General features: G+C 41.7%; 2 protein-coding genes across 2 annotated transcripts; both read left to right on the top strand.

Annotated features, from left to right (window-relative positions):
* The first annotated feature begins 3,738 nt into the window (after nucleotides 1-3,738).
* Nucleotides 3,739-4,831, top strand: LOC118089679 (mas-related G-protein coupled receptor member H-like). Its single transcript, XM_035124447.2, has one exon. It carries the CDS (start codon nucleotides 3,777-3,779, stop codon nucleotides 4,758-4,760), a length of 984 nt encoding a protein of 327 aa, XP_034980338.1. The 5' UTR covers nucleotides 3,739-3,776; the 3' UTR covers nucleotides 4,761-4,831.
* A 3,587-nt stretch (nucleotides 4,832-8,418) lies between these two features.
* Nucleotides 8,419-9,387, top strand: LOC118089680 (proto-oncogene Mas-like). The gene has a single exon (XM_035124449.1). The coding sequence runs from the start codon at nucleotides 8,419-8,421 to the stop codon at nucleotides 9,385-9,387; it is 969 nt and encodes a 322-aa protein (XP_034980340.1).
* The last annotated feature ends 4,471 nt before the right edge of the window (nucleotides 9,388-13,858 follow it).

Genomic DNA, 13,858 nt, shown 5'->3' with positions numbered 1-13,858 from the left:
GAGGAGGAGGAGGAGGAGGAGGAGGAGGAGGAGGAAGCTGAAGAGGTAACAGGGTTTAGTGAGCAGGAAGAGGCTGCGGTAGAGAGAAGTCCACAATCTGTGTGGGAGAAAAGGAAGGAGGAGGGAAAGGATTTGGAAAGAGTCTTCTCCCCACCCTACATTCCCACTCTCGGTCTCACACACACAGAGGTGCAGGGAGAGCTGTTCTAAAGCCCAGACAGTGAAATGAATTGCAAGCTAGGAGCATCAATGGTACCACCTGGAGGTTTCACCCAGGGCAAAAGTCCCAGCTTAAACCTCCCCCTCCCCCGGCCCTAGCTACGGTGCTGCATTTGTGGAAGGCAACAACAGAGCACTATTAATCAAACACATTGAGAGCACTTTGCATGAGACTCCATGCTTCACCCTGACTAAAAGTAAACACAGAGAACTCCGATGTGATGTCATGCAACTGCAGCTGGACATATCAGATACTTTTCCTGCCCCCGCCCACAACTCACATGCATGGTGCACACGAGGGGAGCAAGATTTAATCTACCTCTTCCCCAAAGCTTCTTGCCAGCAGTGTTTGTTTAGCAATAGTTTTTAGAAGCCAGATAAAGAACGGCTCACCAGCATGCAAAGGCATGGGGATGCCAGGAAAGCCTGCCTACTCTCCTTCAGGATGAAGCCTGGGATAAGGGGTATGCACTTCTGCCATGCCAACTAAATATGGTATAAGTAAAGGTAAAGGACCCCTGGATGGTTAAGTCCAGTCAAAAGTGACTATGGGGTGTGTGGTGCTCATCTCGCTTTCAGGCTGAGGGAGCCAGCGTTTGTCCAAGGGGGCTTTCGAACTGCTAGGTTGGCAGGAGCTGGGACAGAGCAACGGGAGTTCATCCTGTTGCAGGGATTCAAACCGCTGACCTTCTGATCGGCAAGCCCAAGAGCCTCAGTGGTTTAGACCACAGCGCCACCCACGTCCCTTAAAATATGGTATTTATCCTTACAACAATTATGTGACGTAGGTTAGGGTGAGTGTTTGTGACTGAATCAAGGGCGCTCACTAAGTGTCATTGCTAAATAGTGATTTAAATCCAGCTCTCTCCACTCTTAGTCCAGCACTGGAATGCAAATGTGCAGGCAAGGACAAGGTTCATGGCTCTCTCAGGCAAAACTTTCAGATGAGTCAAAGGAGTGTTGACAAGACTAGTGTTTTTTTGGGGGGGGGCAGAAGGCTGCTTGGGAATGTTTTTGTATATAGTTATTTTTTCACAAGACATGTAACTATCTTCATCGACAGGAAACACGTGACTATCATCTGCACATGCCCAAGCAAGATAGCTCTGATGGCAGATAATAATGTCCTGGTGTTTAACTGCCAATAACATGTGCCCAGCATGTCATACAAATTCGTATATATGAGACTCATATGCAGTAACACCAAGTTGATACTTCCCATGTTCGGGCTCCTGTAGCCAAAACTGTATGACCTTTACATAAGAGGCATGCTTCAGTAGATTTGGGTGGCTCTGAGAGGGGCATAAAAACCTCTTTTTTTTTTTTAATAAAAAGAAAAACTTTATTTCAATTATACAACGATACAAAATAGACAAAGCAAAATCAAATAAACAATTAACAAATTAGCAAATCAATAAATAAATTGGCAAAATAACAAATAACAAATTAACAAAATTAACAAAAAAAAGAAATTAGCATAATATAAAGAAATTAACATAACATAACCTAACTTAACATAACCTAACTTAATCCGAACCTTAACTCAAACCATAATTTCGATATTTCAAATAAGACTTAAGTAGTAAAGGAACGAGGATAAAGCTAAAATACTTACTTATATTACATGAAATACACAAAAAAGAGAATAAAAATACAGCAAAAATACTTCCTACCTCTTAACACCCCAATGAAAACTCAGTGGGATGGAATGTTGAATGAGTGTGGGGGGGGACTGAGAATGGATTGGAGTGGAATAGAATGGAGTGGCTTTCTCTCCTTCTTTCTTTTTCTCTCTCCCACAAACAATATCCCAGAAATAACATCTTAAGGTATGGCTAAGCCTTGTTCAGACAGATATTTTACCCCATGTCCCCCACGATGGAATGAAGAGTACTCGATACCAATAAATAGAGGCTTTAAAGAACTGGTGCATATGGGACCGGACAGAAGTGTGTCCATGCCCCAACCAAAAAAGCAGGTTGGCCTCCCACACATGTCAAAGTTGTCCCAAGGGGGTTGGAAAATTAAGGAGATTAAGGCCTGCCAGAAGAACATCACGGGGGAGGAGAGTACTGTTGTGTTCAGAAGCTGTTTTTGGTCTTTTGGAAGCATCTGTTTGGCCACTGTGAGACCAGGACAGTTGGCTGCAGGGGCTACTGACCTGATCTAGCAGGACTCTCTTTTTTGTTCTTCAGATATAGTTCTGCACCCCTGCCTACGTTCTTCCCCAGCAGAACCAATGGCAATCAATAAAGATATTTCTCCAGATAGGGACAAAGAGAAGTTGGGCTTGCTTACCACTTGCAAATTCACTCTGCTCAAGAGTGCCTGCCTGGCACACTGAACTTTAGAAGGGAAGAATCTCGTCCTGTGTTTGCCAAATGCTATCCTGAGACCCAATGCACAAAACAACCATCTTATCACATGATGCTGGCAAATGGATTACACAGAACTGAAGACACATGGGAAGGATCCTACACATCTTGCTAAGAACCAGATGAGGCATCTTAACAATTTCTGCAAATCTACTGTTTACCTGCTTATTCCAGCATCACTTGCTGCTCCCACTCACCATGCCTGAGGGATGCTGATCCAAAGTTTTAGACAGGTATGTAAAGAGCTAAATTTGATTTCATTCATTGACAAAGGTAGAAGGCAAGTGTAGCTGAATGGCAATGCTGAGCACCTTTTGCAGATAGGTGGGCCAAGTTAACTCCATGGAGTCTTCAGTTAGAAGGATACAGGTGGGTGGCTGGTGAAGGCGGCAGGAATTTTTGGTTACCACATCCAGTCAGAGCAGAAAGTACTAGGCAGGATAGACTAATGGTTTGTCTTATTCATTTCACATTGTAAAAATCTTGCTGTCTGGCTAATCTATTGTGGGTCTTTTTCTGATTTTCATATTAATTATCAATCTCAATTCAACTTGAGTTTTATTTAATCCACTTTTGTTTTAAAAATCACATTTCAATAATAATAAAATTACAGATGCCTTCCCAATTCATTCTGGCTTTGTTTCCCTAATCACTAGAGCTGTTCAACTCCTTCTCGGAGAATTTCAGTTTGCAAATTATATGCTTACAGATGCTGTGTTTGCAGGTTTTTTACTCAGAGGAAAGATCCATAACCCACCGAAATATTGCATTTCGTCTCTAAGCCTTTGAAACTGATGAGTTTTGATGAACATTCCAATAAACAGGTAGGTAGCCGTGTTGGTCTGCCGTAGTGAAAACAAAATTTAAAAAATTCCTCCCAGTAGCACCTTAGAGACCAACTAAGTGCATGCACACGAAAGCTCATACCAATGACAAACTTAGTTGGTCTCTGAGGTGCTACTGGAAGGAATTTTTATTTTATTTTATTCCAATAAACAATATTCCTAAAGTGTTTGTTTCTTCATCCGTCATGAATTTCCACTATAGCATGTCTCTTTTGTTATTGGTTGAGTGTCTCAGTTTAATATGGTTGAGCTTTATACCTAAAACTGACTCCACATTTATTTTCTCTTGGTAGGAAGATCCATACAATAAATAGCTCAAAAACTGAGATTAAGCAAGATGAGCAATGGTAGCCTGGGATCCTGGTCCACTTCGAATGCTTCATGGGAAGATATTGGAGCAGAAAATGGAACTGACCTCCTAACCCCCCAGGATGGTTTTGATCATGGATCATTACCATATCGTATAGCAAACATTCTTATCTCCGTCTCCATTTTACTTATTAGCATTTTTGGACTTATGGGGAATGGAACTGTCATCTGGTTTCTTGGCTTTTGCATGAAGAGGAATCCTTTCACCACCTTCATCCTCCATCTGGCTGCTGCTGACCTGGGGACACTCATATGCTTAATTTTTTTCGCCATTGTAAGTCTTCTTTGGTCATTTTCACTCCTACCTTGGTATGTTTATAATTTGTTTATGTCATTTGGCACTATTCCTTTATTGTTTATGTACAACACTGGTCAATATTTGTTGATAGCCATTAGCATGGATAGGTGCGTTTCTGTCGTCTTCCCCCTTTGGCATCGATGCCACAGACCACCATACTTTTCCACCCTTGTTTGTGTTTCAATATGGATCATTTCTTTCCTGTTCACTGCAATCGACATTTTTACACCGTATACAGACTTCTACCAGTTTCTAATGAATGCTATACTTTGCCTCCCACTCATGACTCTTTCCACTATGGTCCTGTTTATAAAAGTTTACTTTAGATCACAAAAGTGGAAGAAGGGAAAAGCTTTAACAGCCATACTACTTGCCCTCCTCGTCTTCCTCTTCTTAGCTTTCCCATTTACTTGCATTTTATTAATCTGTTTTTTCACTCCAGTTACAGATTATAATGTGCAATCTGTTGCAATATCTGTTGGGTTATTATGCAGTTGCCTGAATAGCAGTATTAACCCACTGATTTATTTCCTGATTGGGAGAAACAAGAGGGCTCAATCTAGGGAGAGCATGAAGGTCATACTCCAGAGACTTTTCAAAGAGGAGGAAAACTGCAGAGAGAAGCGAGAAGTTCCAGTTCAAACCCAGATGTGAAGACTTCAAAATAGCTCAGAAAACTTCATTTTCTATCTCTTGGTGTATTTCTTGGTACTTGTTTTCCTCTGTACTCACTATTTTTTAAATTTTGGATTCATTTACTCTGTCAATTTCCCCCCTCATTTTAGCAGTATCGTTAAAAACCCCATGGATTGTCTATTTTGCAGGATTAACATGTTGTATGTTTTAGCAAATGAAATAAAAATAAATGTCGCTTCAGCAGACTGAGTTGAGAGGGATGACTTGCGAAATGGTATAGAAAACAGATTCATTGCCAAAGGGAATGAAGTAAAGAAATCTTCACATATAGAGCTCCAATATTTGAAGAAAACAGAAGAAAATATTTCTTAAGGATTTTTTAACAAGTGCATTATGGAACATTCCACCACTATAATCCCTATTTTCTGTGCTATTTTACAAGAAATAGAGGTGCAGAAACTCACCATGAAGACCTCCCTTGTTCTCTTACAATTGTAATGGCACCCACCTGAGGGGTGCTGGAACTGAGTTCCGGTCAGTTCCAGCTGAAAAAGAGCCCTGCTTGTTATACGGATGTAGTGATATAGAAATTATAACTATATGCATATTGAAATCCACCAAATTCTGACATCTACACCTTTATAGGGCAATGTGACAATGAGCAGAAGTGATTCATGACATCAGTTTCTCTTCTTTCCAATAAAGTGTTTGGGGGGGGGGGAACCCAGAGGATACAGGGGGGAGATGGTTCCAAATCATGCCACAATGCACTTTCAACTCAATGCTAGCCATCAAGCCTATATCTTGATGCATACACTAGACTCCTTTGCATGGTGAAGAACCAAAATCACCATGGATAAAGACTCACCTTGACCCATCATTCTAGTCAACACTTATTAAGAAGGATTGGGATGGGGCAGGAGCATAAAGCAGCCAGGGGAAACAAGGCAGTCCACTGTGCATTGCAGAGCAAAGAGCCACCTCTGAGCAGGAGAGAAGACGACTGGGCTCCTCTTAAGCTGATGAGCTTTTCACTGGCACAACCTAAGTGACCCACCACAATGTCCAAAGGCTTCTAATGCAATTGAGAGTCGGCAAGCTGCTCACATAAAAGGCTAACAAAGAAAACAGGCTGAGCAAATAACACTCATCATCAGAATGGTACAAAGCACCCGATGGGTGGCAGGGAGAAATTATTGTCTTCAATGCTCGCTCCTGCAGTCCGTCTCTCTCTCTCTCTCTCTCTCTCTCTCTCTCTCTCTCTCTCTCTCTCTCTCTCTCTCTCTCTCTCTCTCTCTCTCTCTCTCTGTTAATGAAAGTAAATCTGATGTTTATAAAGAGAGGAATTAACTTGCTGTAGGACTGCTGCAAAAGGATGGAACCCAAGGATTGAGAACTGAATGTGGTCTGAGGTCTAGATCTTTAATTACCCCCATCATGTTTTTGAATGCTTTTGCATATAATTATTGCATATATAGTTACTTTCCCCATAATATAAGTTTGGGTTTGATGCTTTTGTAACCGCCTCCTCTCACAGAAAACCCCCACCTATCTCCTGCAGATGTCCAAGCAAGATAGCTCTGGTGGCAGATAACAATGTCCTGACATTTAACGGTCATGAACATGTGCCCAGCATACCATTCTCATACGGAGTCTTCTATATCACATATTTGAGTCTCAGGGCCATCTTAAGCATATCTGGCGCCCTGGCGCTGTGATGCAACGATCCCTCTGCCCCCCCCTGCCCCGATTCCCAGCGTGGCTGCTTGGAGGGCGCTGTGCTCAGCGCGGTGGGGGACACCCTGGCGCCCCGCGCCACCCAGCCTTGCCCTAGGGCCGGCCCTGTTGAGTCTCCTGCACAGTAATATCAAGTTGATACTTCCCATGTTTGGACTCCTGTATTCAAAACTATACCACCATTGTATAAGAGGCATGCTTCAGTAGCTCTGAGAATGGCATAATACCCCCAGAACAAACTGAAGAAGATTCAGTGGCATGGGATATTGAATGACTGAGTGGGGGGGGGGCGACTAAGAACCAGGTGGTAGGCGGCATGCAGAAGGTCTCTCTCTCACACACACAGGATGGAATGAAGAGTACTCCAAAAAGATAGAGGCTTTAAAGAATTGATGAATATCGGATTAGGCAGAAGTGTGCCCAGCTACCACCCAAAAAAACAGATTGGCCTCCCACATGTCAAAGTTTTCCCAACGGGGTTGTATAATTAAGGAGATTAAGGCCTCCCAGCAGAACATCATGTAGGAGGAAAGTACTGTTGTGTTCAGAAGCTGTTTGTGGGCTTCTTGAAGCATCTGTTTGGCCACTGTGAGACCAGGACAATTGACTGCAGGGGCCACTGACCTGATCTAGCAGGACTCTCTTTTTTGTTCTTTGGCTATAGATCTGCACCCCAGCCTACGTTCTTCCGCAGCAGAACCAATGGCAAGCTGATTCCTCTCTCAATACACTGGTTGGTCTTTCTGTCAGGTGACACTCTAATCAATAAAGATATTTCTCCAGATAGGGACAAAGAGAAGTTGGGCTTGCTTACCACTTGCAAACTCTCTATTCTCAAGTGTGCCTGCTTGGGACACTGAACTTTAGAAGGCAAGAGTTTGCCAAATGCTATCCTGAGACCCAATGTACAAAACAACCATCTTATCACATGATGCTGGCAAATGGATTACCCAGAACTGAAGACACATGGGAAGGATCCTACACATCTTGCTAAGAACCAGATGAGGCATCTAAACAATTTCTGCAAATCTTCTGATTACCTGCTTATTCCAGCACCACTTGCTGCTCCCATTCACCATGCCTGAGGGATGCTGATCCAAAGTTTTAGATAGGTATGGTATGCGAATTGCCAAATTTGATTTCATTCATTAGAAAAGGTAGGAGGCAAATGTAGCTGAATGGCAATGCTGTGCACCTTTTGCAGATAGGTGAGCCAAGATAACTCCATGGAGTCTTCAGTTCAATGGATACAGGTGGATGGCTGGTGAAGAGGGAAGGAATTTTTGGTTTCCACATCCAGTCAGAGCAGAAAGTACTAGGCAGGATGGACTAAATCTTGCTGTCTGGCTAATCTATTGTGGGTCTTTTTCTGATTTTCATATTTCTTATCAATCTGAATTTGACTTGATTTTTATTTTGTCCTGGCTTGCTAAAAGTCACATTTTAATAATAATACAATTACAGATGTCTTCCCAATTCATTCTGGCTTTTGTTTCCCTAATCACAAGAGCTGCTTAACTCCTTCTTCCACTCCGCTTTTCCACCACCCAACCATCCCACTCTTAATGTCTATGACAGGAGAGGTTAATTTCATATCTTAAGGCTGAGGGAGAGACCAGAAGAGGGGAATTTTAGCTCAGAACTGCTGTGCCTGAAGATTTCTTTACTTGGAGGAAAAATCCATAACCCATTGGGAAACTGCATCCCCCCCCCCGTCCACCTTTGAAGTTGAAATTTTGACAAATATTGAACAATATCCTTCATATGTTTATTTCTTTATCAGTCATGAATTCTCACCATTATTGTTTGAGTGTATCAACTGAATATCATTGAGCTTTATAGCCAAAACTTTTTATTTATTTATTTATCCATGTTTCTTTATTTTCTTCTTGTAGGAAGAGACAAGCAAGCATTAGCTCAAAGGGAGAGATCCAGCAAGATGAACAACGGGAGTCTGGGATCCTGGTCCACTTTGAATGCTTCACGGGAAGAAATTGGAACAGAAAATGGAACTGACCTCCTAACCCGCGAGGATCGTTTTCATCATGGATCATCACTATATCTTATAGAACTTATTTTCTTTGTCTTAATTCCAGTTATTAGCATTTTTGGAGTTATGGGGAATGGAACTGTCATCTGGTTTCTTGGGTTTTGCATGAAGAGGAATCCTTTCACCACTTTCATCCTCCATCTGGCTGCTGCTGATCTTGGGGCTCTCATGTGCTTATCTTCTTTATCGATTATGAGAATTATGAGTTCATCTTCAAACACAATTACCGATATTGATTTATACATTAGTTTTTTGTTTTTATTCATTTACAACACAGGTCAATATCTGTTGACAGCCATTAGCATGGACAGGTGTGTTTCTGTCGTCTTTCCCCTTTGGCATCGATGCCACCGACCACCACACTTTTCCACCCTTGTGTGTGCCTTAATATGGATCATTTCTTTCTTGCCCACTGTAATCGGCATTAGTCTTTGGAAATTTGGAGATATAACATTTCCCCTTTTCTACCTGCTTCTAATGAATGCTATACTTTGCCTCCCACTCATGACTCTTTCCACTCTGGTCCTGGTTATAAAAGTTTACTTTAGATCACAACAGAGGAAGAAAGGAAAAGCTTTAACAGCCATCCTACTTGCCCTCCTCTTCTTCCTCTTCTTAGCTTTCCCATTTACTTGCATTTTATTATATTTCTCCCGCAATGGTGGAAACGATACTGAAATATTGTTTGGGCTCTTATGCAGCTGCCTAAACAGCAGTGTTAACCCTTTGATTTATTTCCTGGTTGGAAGAAAGAAACACTGTCGGTCAAGAGAGAGCTTGAAGGTCATATTCCAGAGGGTTTTCAAGGAGGAGGAAGATTGCAGAAAGAAGGGAGACTTCGTACAGGTCCAAACCTGAATCTGACAACTGCAAAAATAATCAAAGAAGTGTGCATGCACACAAAAGCTTATACAAAAACAAACTTAGTTGGTCTCTAGGGTGCTACTTGACACACTCTCTCTCTCTATATATATATATAGTGTCAGACCAACACAGCTACCTACCTGAAAGTGAAAAAAGATTGTGAACTGAAAGTGGAGACAACAGATGTACTGTATCTTTCCTTGTTTATATGTTTTCTTTGTAACACATAGGCTTTATAATAAAAAAAACTGAGTGATTCCCCCCCCCCGAAAGCTTCATCTTCTATTTCTTTTTATATTTCTTGGTACTTGTTCTATTCTGAACTCAGTATCTTATTACAGTGGTACCTCTGGTTACAGACGCTTCAGGTTACAGACACTTCAGGTTACAGACGCTTCAGGTTACAGACTCCGCTAATCCAGAAATAGCACCTCGGGTTAAGAACTTTGCTTCAGGATGAGAACAGAAATCGTGAGGTGGTGGTTCAGCGGCAGCAGGAGGCCCCAATAGCTAAAGTGATGCTTCAGGTTAATAACAGTTTCAGGTTATGAACGGACCTCCTGAACAAATTAAGCTCTTAGCCCGAGGTACCACAGAATTATAAATCTATTTGTTAATATCCATATATTGTATATCTCTGTGGAGACATAGAAGTAAACCCTCCCGCCATTTCTTTTGAATGGCTGTTTAATATTTATTGAAATTATATATACCCAGAAGCGTCAGATGAGCGAAGCCTGCAGTTCTTTGTGGTTCTTTTAATTTTTTCTTACCTATTTATTATTTTCAATTTTTTATTTATTATTTTATTTTAAAAATCACCTGCTATATCAGCTCATGTAGGGATGGTGGTGGGGCTCTCGGACCAAAAGTCAAGCATTTTCCTAATTAGAAATTGGCAGTGGGCCATATTCCATAAGATATGAGAGTGGAGAAAATCAAGGTCAATGAAGAGGTATTTGTGCTGGGAAACATACTGGAAATCCCGTAAATAGAATTGGGGATTGATGTCAGAAAGTCTGAATGGTGAGGAAAGGGAATGATTCTGACACCTGAGTGTTGGATAGTATGAACAGCCAAGCATATTCAGAGCTGAGCAGTTCACCCTTCCCCATGTGAGAGATGGACAAAGACATTGTAATGTGAGGAAGCGGATCTGAGTAGAAAGGTATTTGTTGTAAGCCCACCCACCTCTCCTCCACTTCCCACTGATCCTGCTGCTATAGTAATAGTACAACAGATATCAAACATAAGGCACCCCGTAAGAAGAAAACAAATCATAAAAATCAAGCTGAAGAGTTGCTCTTCATAGAGGGCTTGTCTTAATGAATTATTTTTCTTCTTCTGGTGTTTCTTATGTTTGATACAACCTTGCATGCAGTGAAGAATCTCCTCCTACACAACCCATCTTGATAACCAATTGGGAGGGGGGGATCTCACCTCATGATATTGACAAGAACAGAAAGTAGAACAGATAGAAATTAGTGTGTAAAAGCCAAGAGAGAACCATAATTGGGTGGCAGAGGTGGGCATGCAGGAGGAATACTCTTGAAGAGATGCCAGTTTCTTTGTGACATAAATGGTATTCCTGTTATTCTTTACCATGGGTAGGCAAACTAAGACCCGGGGGCTGGATCCGGCCCAAACACCTTTTAAATCCAGCCAGCAGACAGTCCAGGAATTAGCATGTTTTTACATGAGTAGAATGTGTCCTTTTATATAAAATGCATCTCTGGGTTGTTTGTGGGGATTAGGAATTCGTTCATATTTTTTTTCTACAAAATATTGTCTGGCCCCTCCATAAGGTCTGAGGGACAGTGGACTGGCCCCCTGCTGGAAAGGGTTGCTGTCCCCTGTTCTTTCCTATATGCATTCTGTGATTAGAGAGCCCGGATGAGAGCAGATTAGGGTACAATAAAGTGTAGATTAAAATATCATTGTTGTTTTTTTCATATGTGAGCCATGACTGACTTGATTGTTTGTCTGTGTATTTAATATGTGGATTTAGGAACTGACCCAGATGTGTTACTCTAAGAAACAAAATTGGATAAATAGTAACAAAAGCTACATATCCTCTTTGTCCCTGCTACTGTTGTTTTCCCAATACCTTGGCTCACTTTGGTTATCCTCTCAGATTATAGGTGTGAAACTGAGAACCAAGAAATTGAAGGAAGTCTTCAGATTCACAAATGAAATTATTCTTAGTACTCAGGCACAACTCAGTGACATCTGTTACCAAATTTCTGTCCCAAACATAACAGCTAAGTGCTGATTGTGTGAGAATGAGAAATGGTGTGGTGGTTAGTTTTGCAACTAGGTTGCAACAAGAAGGGAAAAGACGACTACCGTAGCAGCAGAACGAACATCACAGTTAGAGGCACTTTGCCCATGCTTGAAATCCAAAGAAATACAAAATGTATACTTGGAACATAGAGGCTAATGTCTAGGGTTTTGGCTGGAACAAGAGGTGAGTATTTCAAGTAATCAGTTCCCTGTTTCTTCTCTGTCATTTCCCCAAATCCTTTTGCAGTGAGCAATGGGTAGATTTTGGGATCCCCTCTACATTTGTGACTTCCCCACAGCCATTTAATTAATATATTTATTGTGAAAATAGATAATGGCCATATCTGCCCAATTCAAATTACACAAATTTCCAAATGTCTCCATTCATGTCTATGGCTGACCCTCTAACATCTCACGGGGCATATAAAAACAGGTACTCAGGGCTCTTCCACACCTCATTTGGCCTTCCATTTCCCACCAGGAAAACCTTCTCTTTACTGCTGAATCAAAACAAATGACCATTGGGTTTTCTGCAGATTGCTGTTCATTCCAATTCAGAGGCAACGAGCGTGTTTTTCAGGGGGAAGCTGCACAGCAAAGGCAAGTCCACTTGGACCACTGCCTGGAAGGTCCCTGGAAAAGACTTGAAACTGTGCCTTTTTGGAATGGGACTGGTGGAAGAGTGGATGCGCCCTCAGTTTAACAAGGAAAATGATCTAGCCACAACATGTCTTGTTATTTACTGCACATAGACCTTAACATACATACGTGTGTGTGTGTGTGTGTGTGTGTGTGTGTGTGTGCGCGCGTGCGTGCCATCGCATCCAACCATTCCATTCTGTTCTCCTCTCCCACCTGTTTAACCATTTTCCCCTTCTTAGTCGTTCAGAGCCCCCCCCCTGCCCCCTTCCAGGTTCCATAGTTATGCTTGTGGGGCTCCATAGATACCATGCCTTCAAAGCATATCATTTCCCCCCAAAGAATCCCAGGCACTGTAGTTTTGAGCCTCACCCAGTTGCTCCCTGCAACTTATTTACTCACTTTTCTCAAGAATGCTTCTCTATGGCATCAAGACTTTGGAGGTAAGAACCTCCTGTTTAATCAGCTCTCTCAACAACCAATGAACAAAAATCTTCTTGTCACAGGATGTTGGCAAACTGCTTAAGAACAAATGAAGCGTAATGGGTGGGGCACTAAACATCTTACGGAGAGCTTGGTGATACATCTATTTTCTCCTCCTTGGGGCTGTAGTCAATTCTGCCAGTCTTCTGACTGCCTCTTCATTCCAGCACATGATTTTGTGCTTCTTGTTGCCTTCAACTCACCTGGTCTTTTGACTGCTGATCAACAGTTGCTCACAGGTATGTGAATGTCTCAAGTTGACATAGCTCATTTTCAAAAGTGGGAGAGGAACCAAAGGCTGAAGTGTACATGCATTATTCACTTTAACTTGTGTTCTAATTTTCTGCTATGGTTCATATTGGTTTTTCCATAAACAGTTTACTGGTGGTGGCACTTGTCTTTCTTCAGTTGTAAATGCTATGTGAGAGACAAAAAAAAATAGGGGTTGAGGAGGCTCAATAGGATAGGAGTGGAAAATGTACCTATTTTCATCTGAGGAATGTCATCGTATCTGAGATTGTACAGAAGTGCCCCCATGCCCTCAAAAAAAGCAGGTTGGTCTCCCACAAATGTCAAAGTTGCCCCCGAGTGAAGGGTTGGAAAATTAAAGAGCCGGTGGACCAGAAGAAAAGCACAGAAGAAGAAGAGAGGACGTTTGTGTTCCAAAGCATCTGTTTGGCCACTGTGAGACCAGGGCAGTGGATTTGACTTGAGTTTTATTTAATCTGGTTTTGTTAAATATCACATTTTAATAATAATGAAAACTTACACATGCCTTCCCAAAGCATTGTTTCGTTATGATTTTATTTATGTTGAAAGCTGTCCACTGTGGCTGGGGAACCCAATCAGATGTGTGGGGTAGTAATAATCATAATGGCTTTTCTTTTCCTGATCACTACGGCTGTTCAACTCCTGTTCCTGTTCCCCTTCTCCACTGCAGATTTGAAGCTCTGGCAGATGTCACATTACCTGTTTATCTGTTTGCTTTGTAACAGAAAGGCATTAATAAAAAGCTGATTAAATTTCACCCCCAGAATACCCCATTTTCTATCTCTTCTTA

This window comes from Zootoca vivipara, chromosome 8 (genome assembly GCF_963506605.1).
Source record: "Zootoca vivipara chromosome 8, rZooViv1.1, whole genome shotgun sequence".
NCBI classification, from domain to species: domain Eukaryota; kingdom Metazoa; phylum Chordata; class Lepidosauria; order Squamata; family Lacertidae; genus Zootoca; species Zootoca vivipara.
Note: the sequence above shows the minus strand (reverse complement) of the source record. Positions and strands in the feature narration are given on the sequence as shown.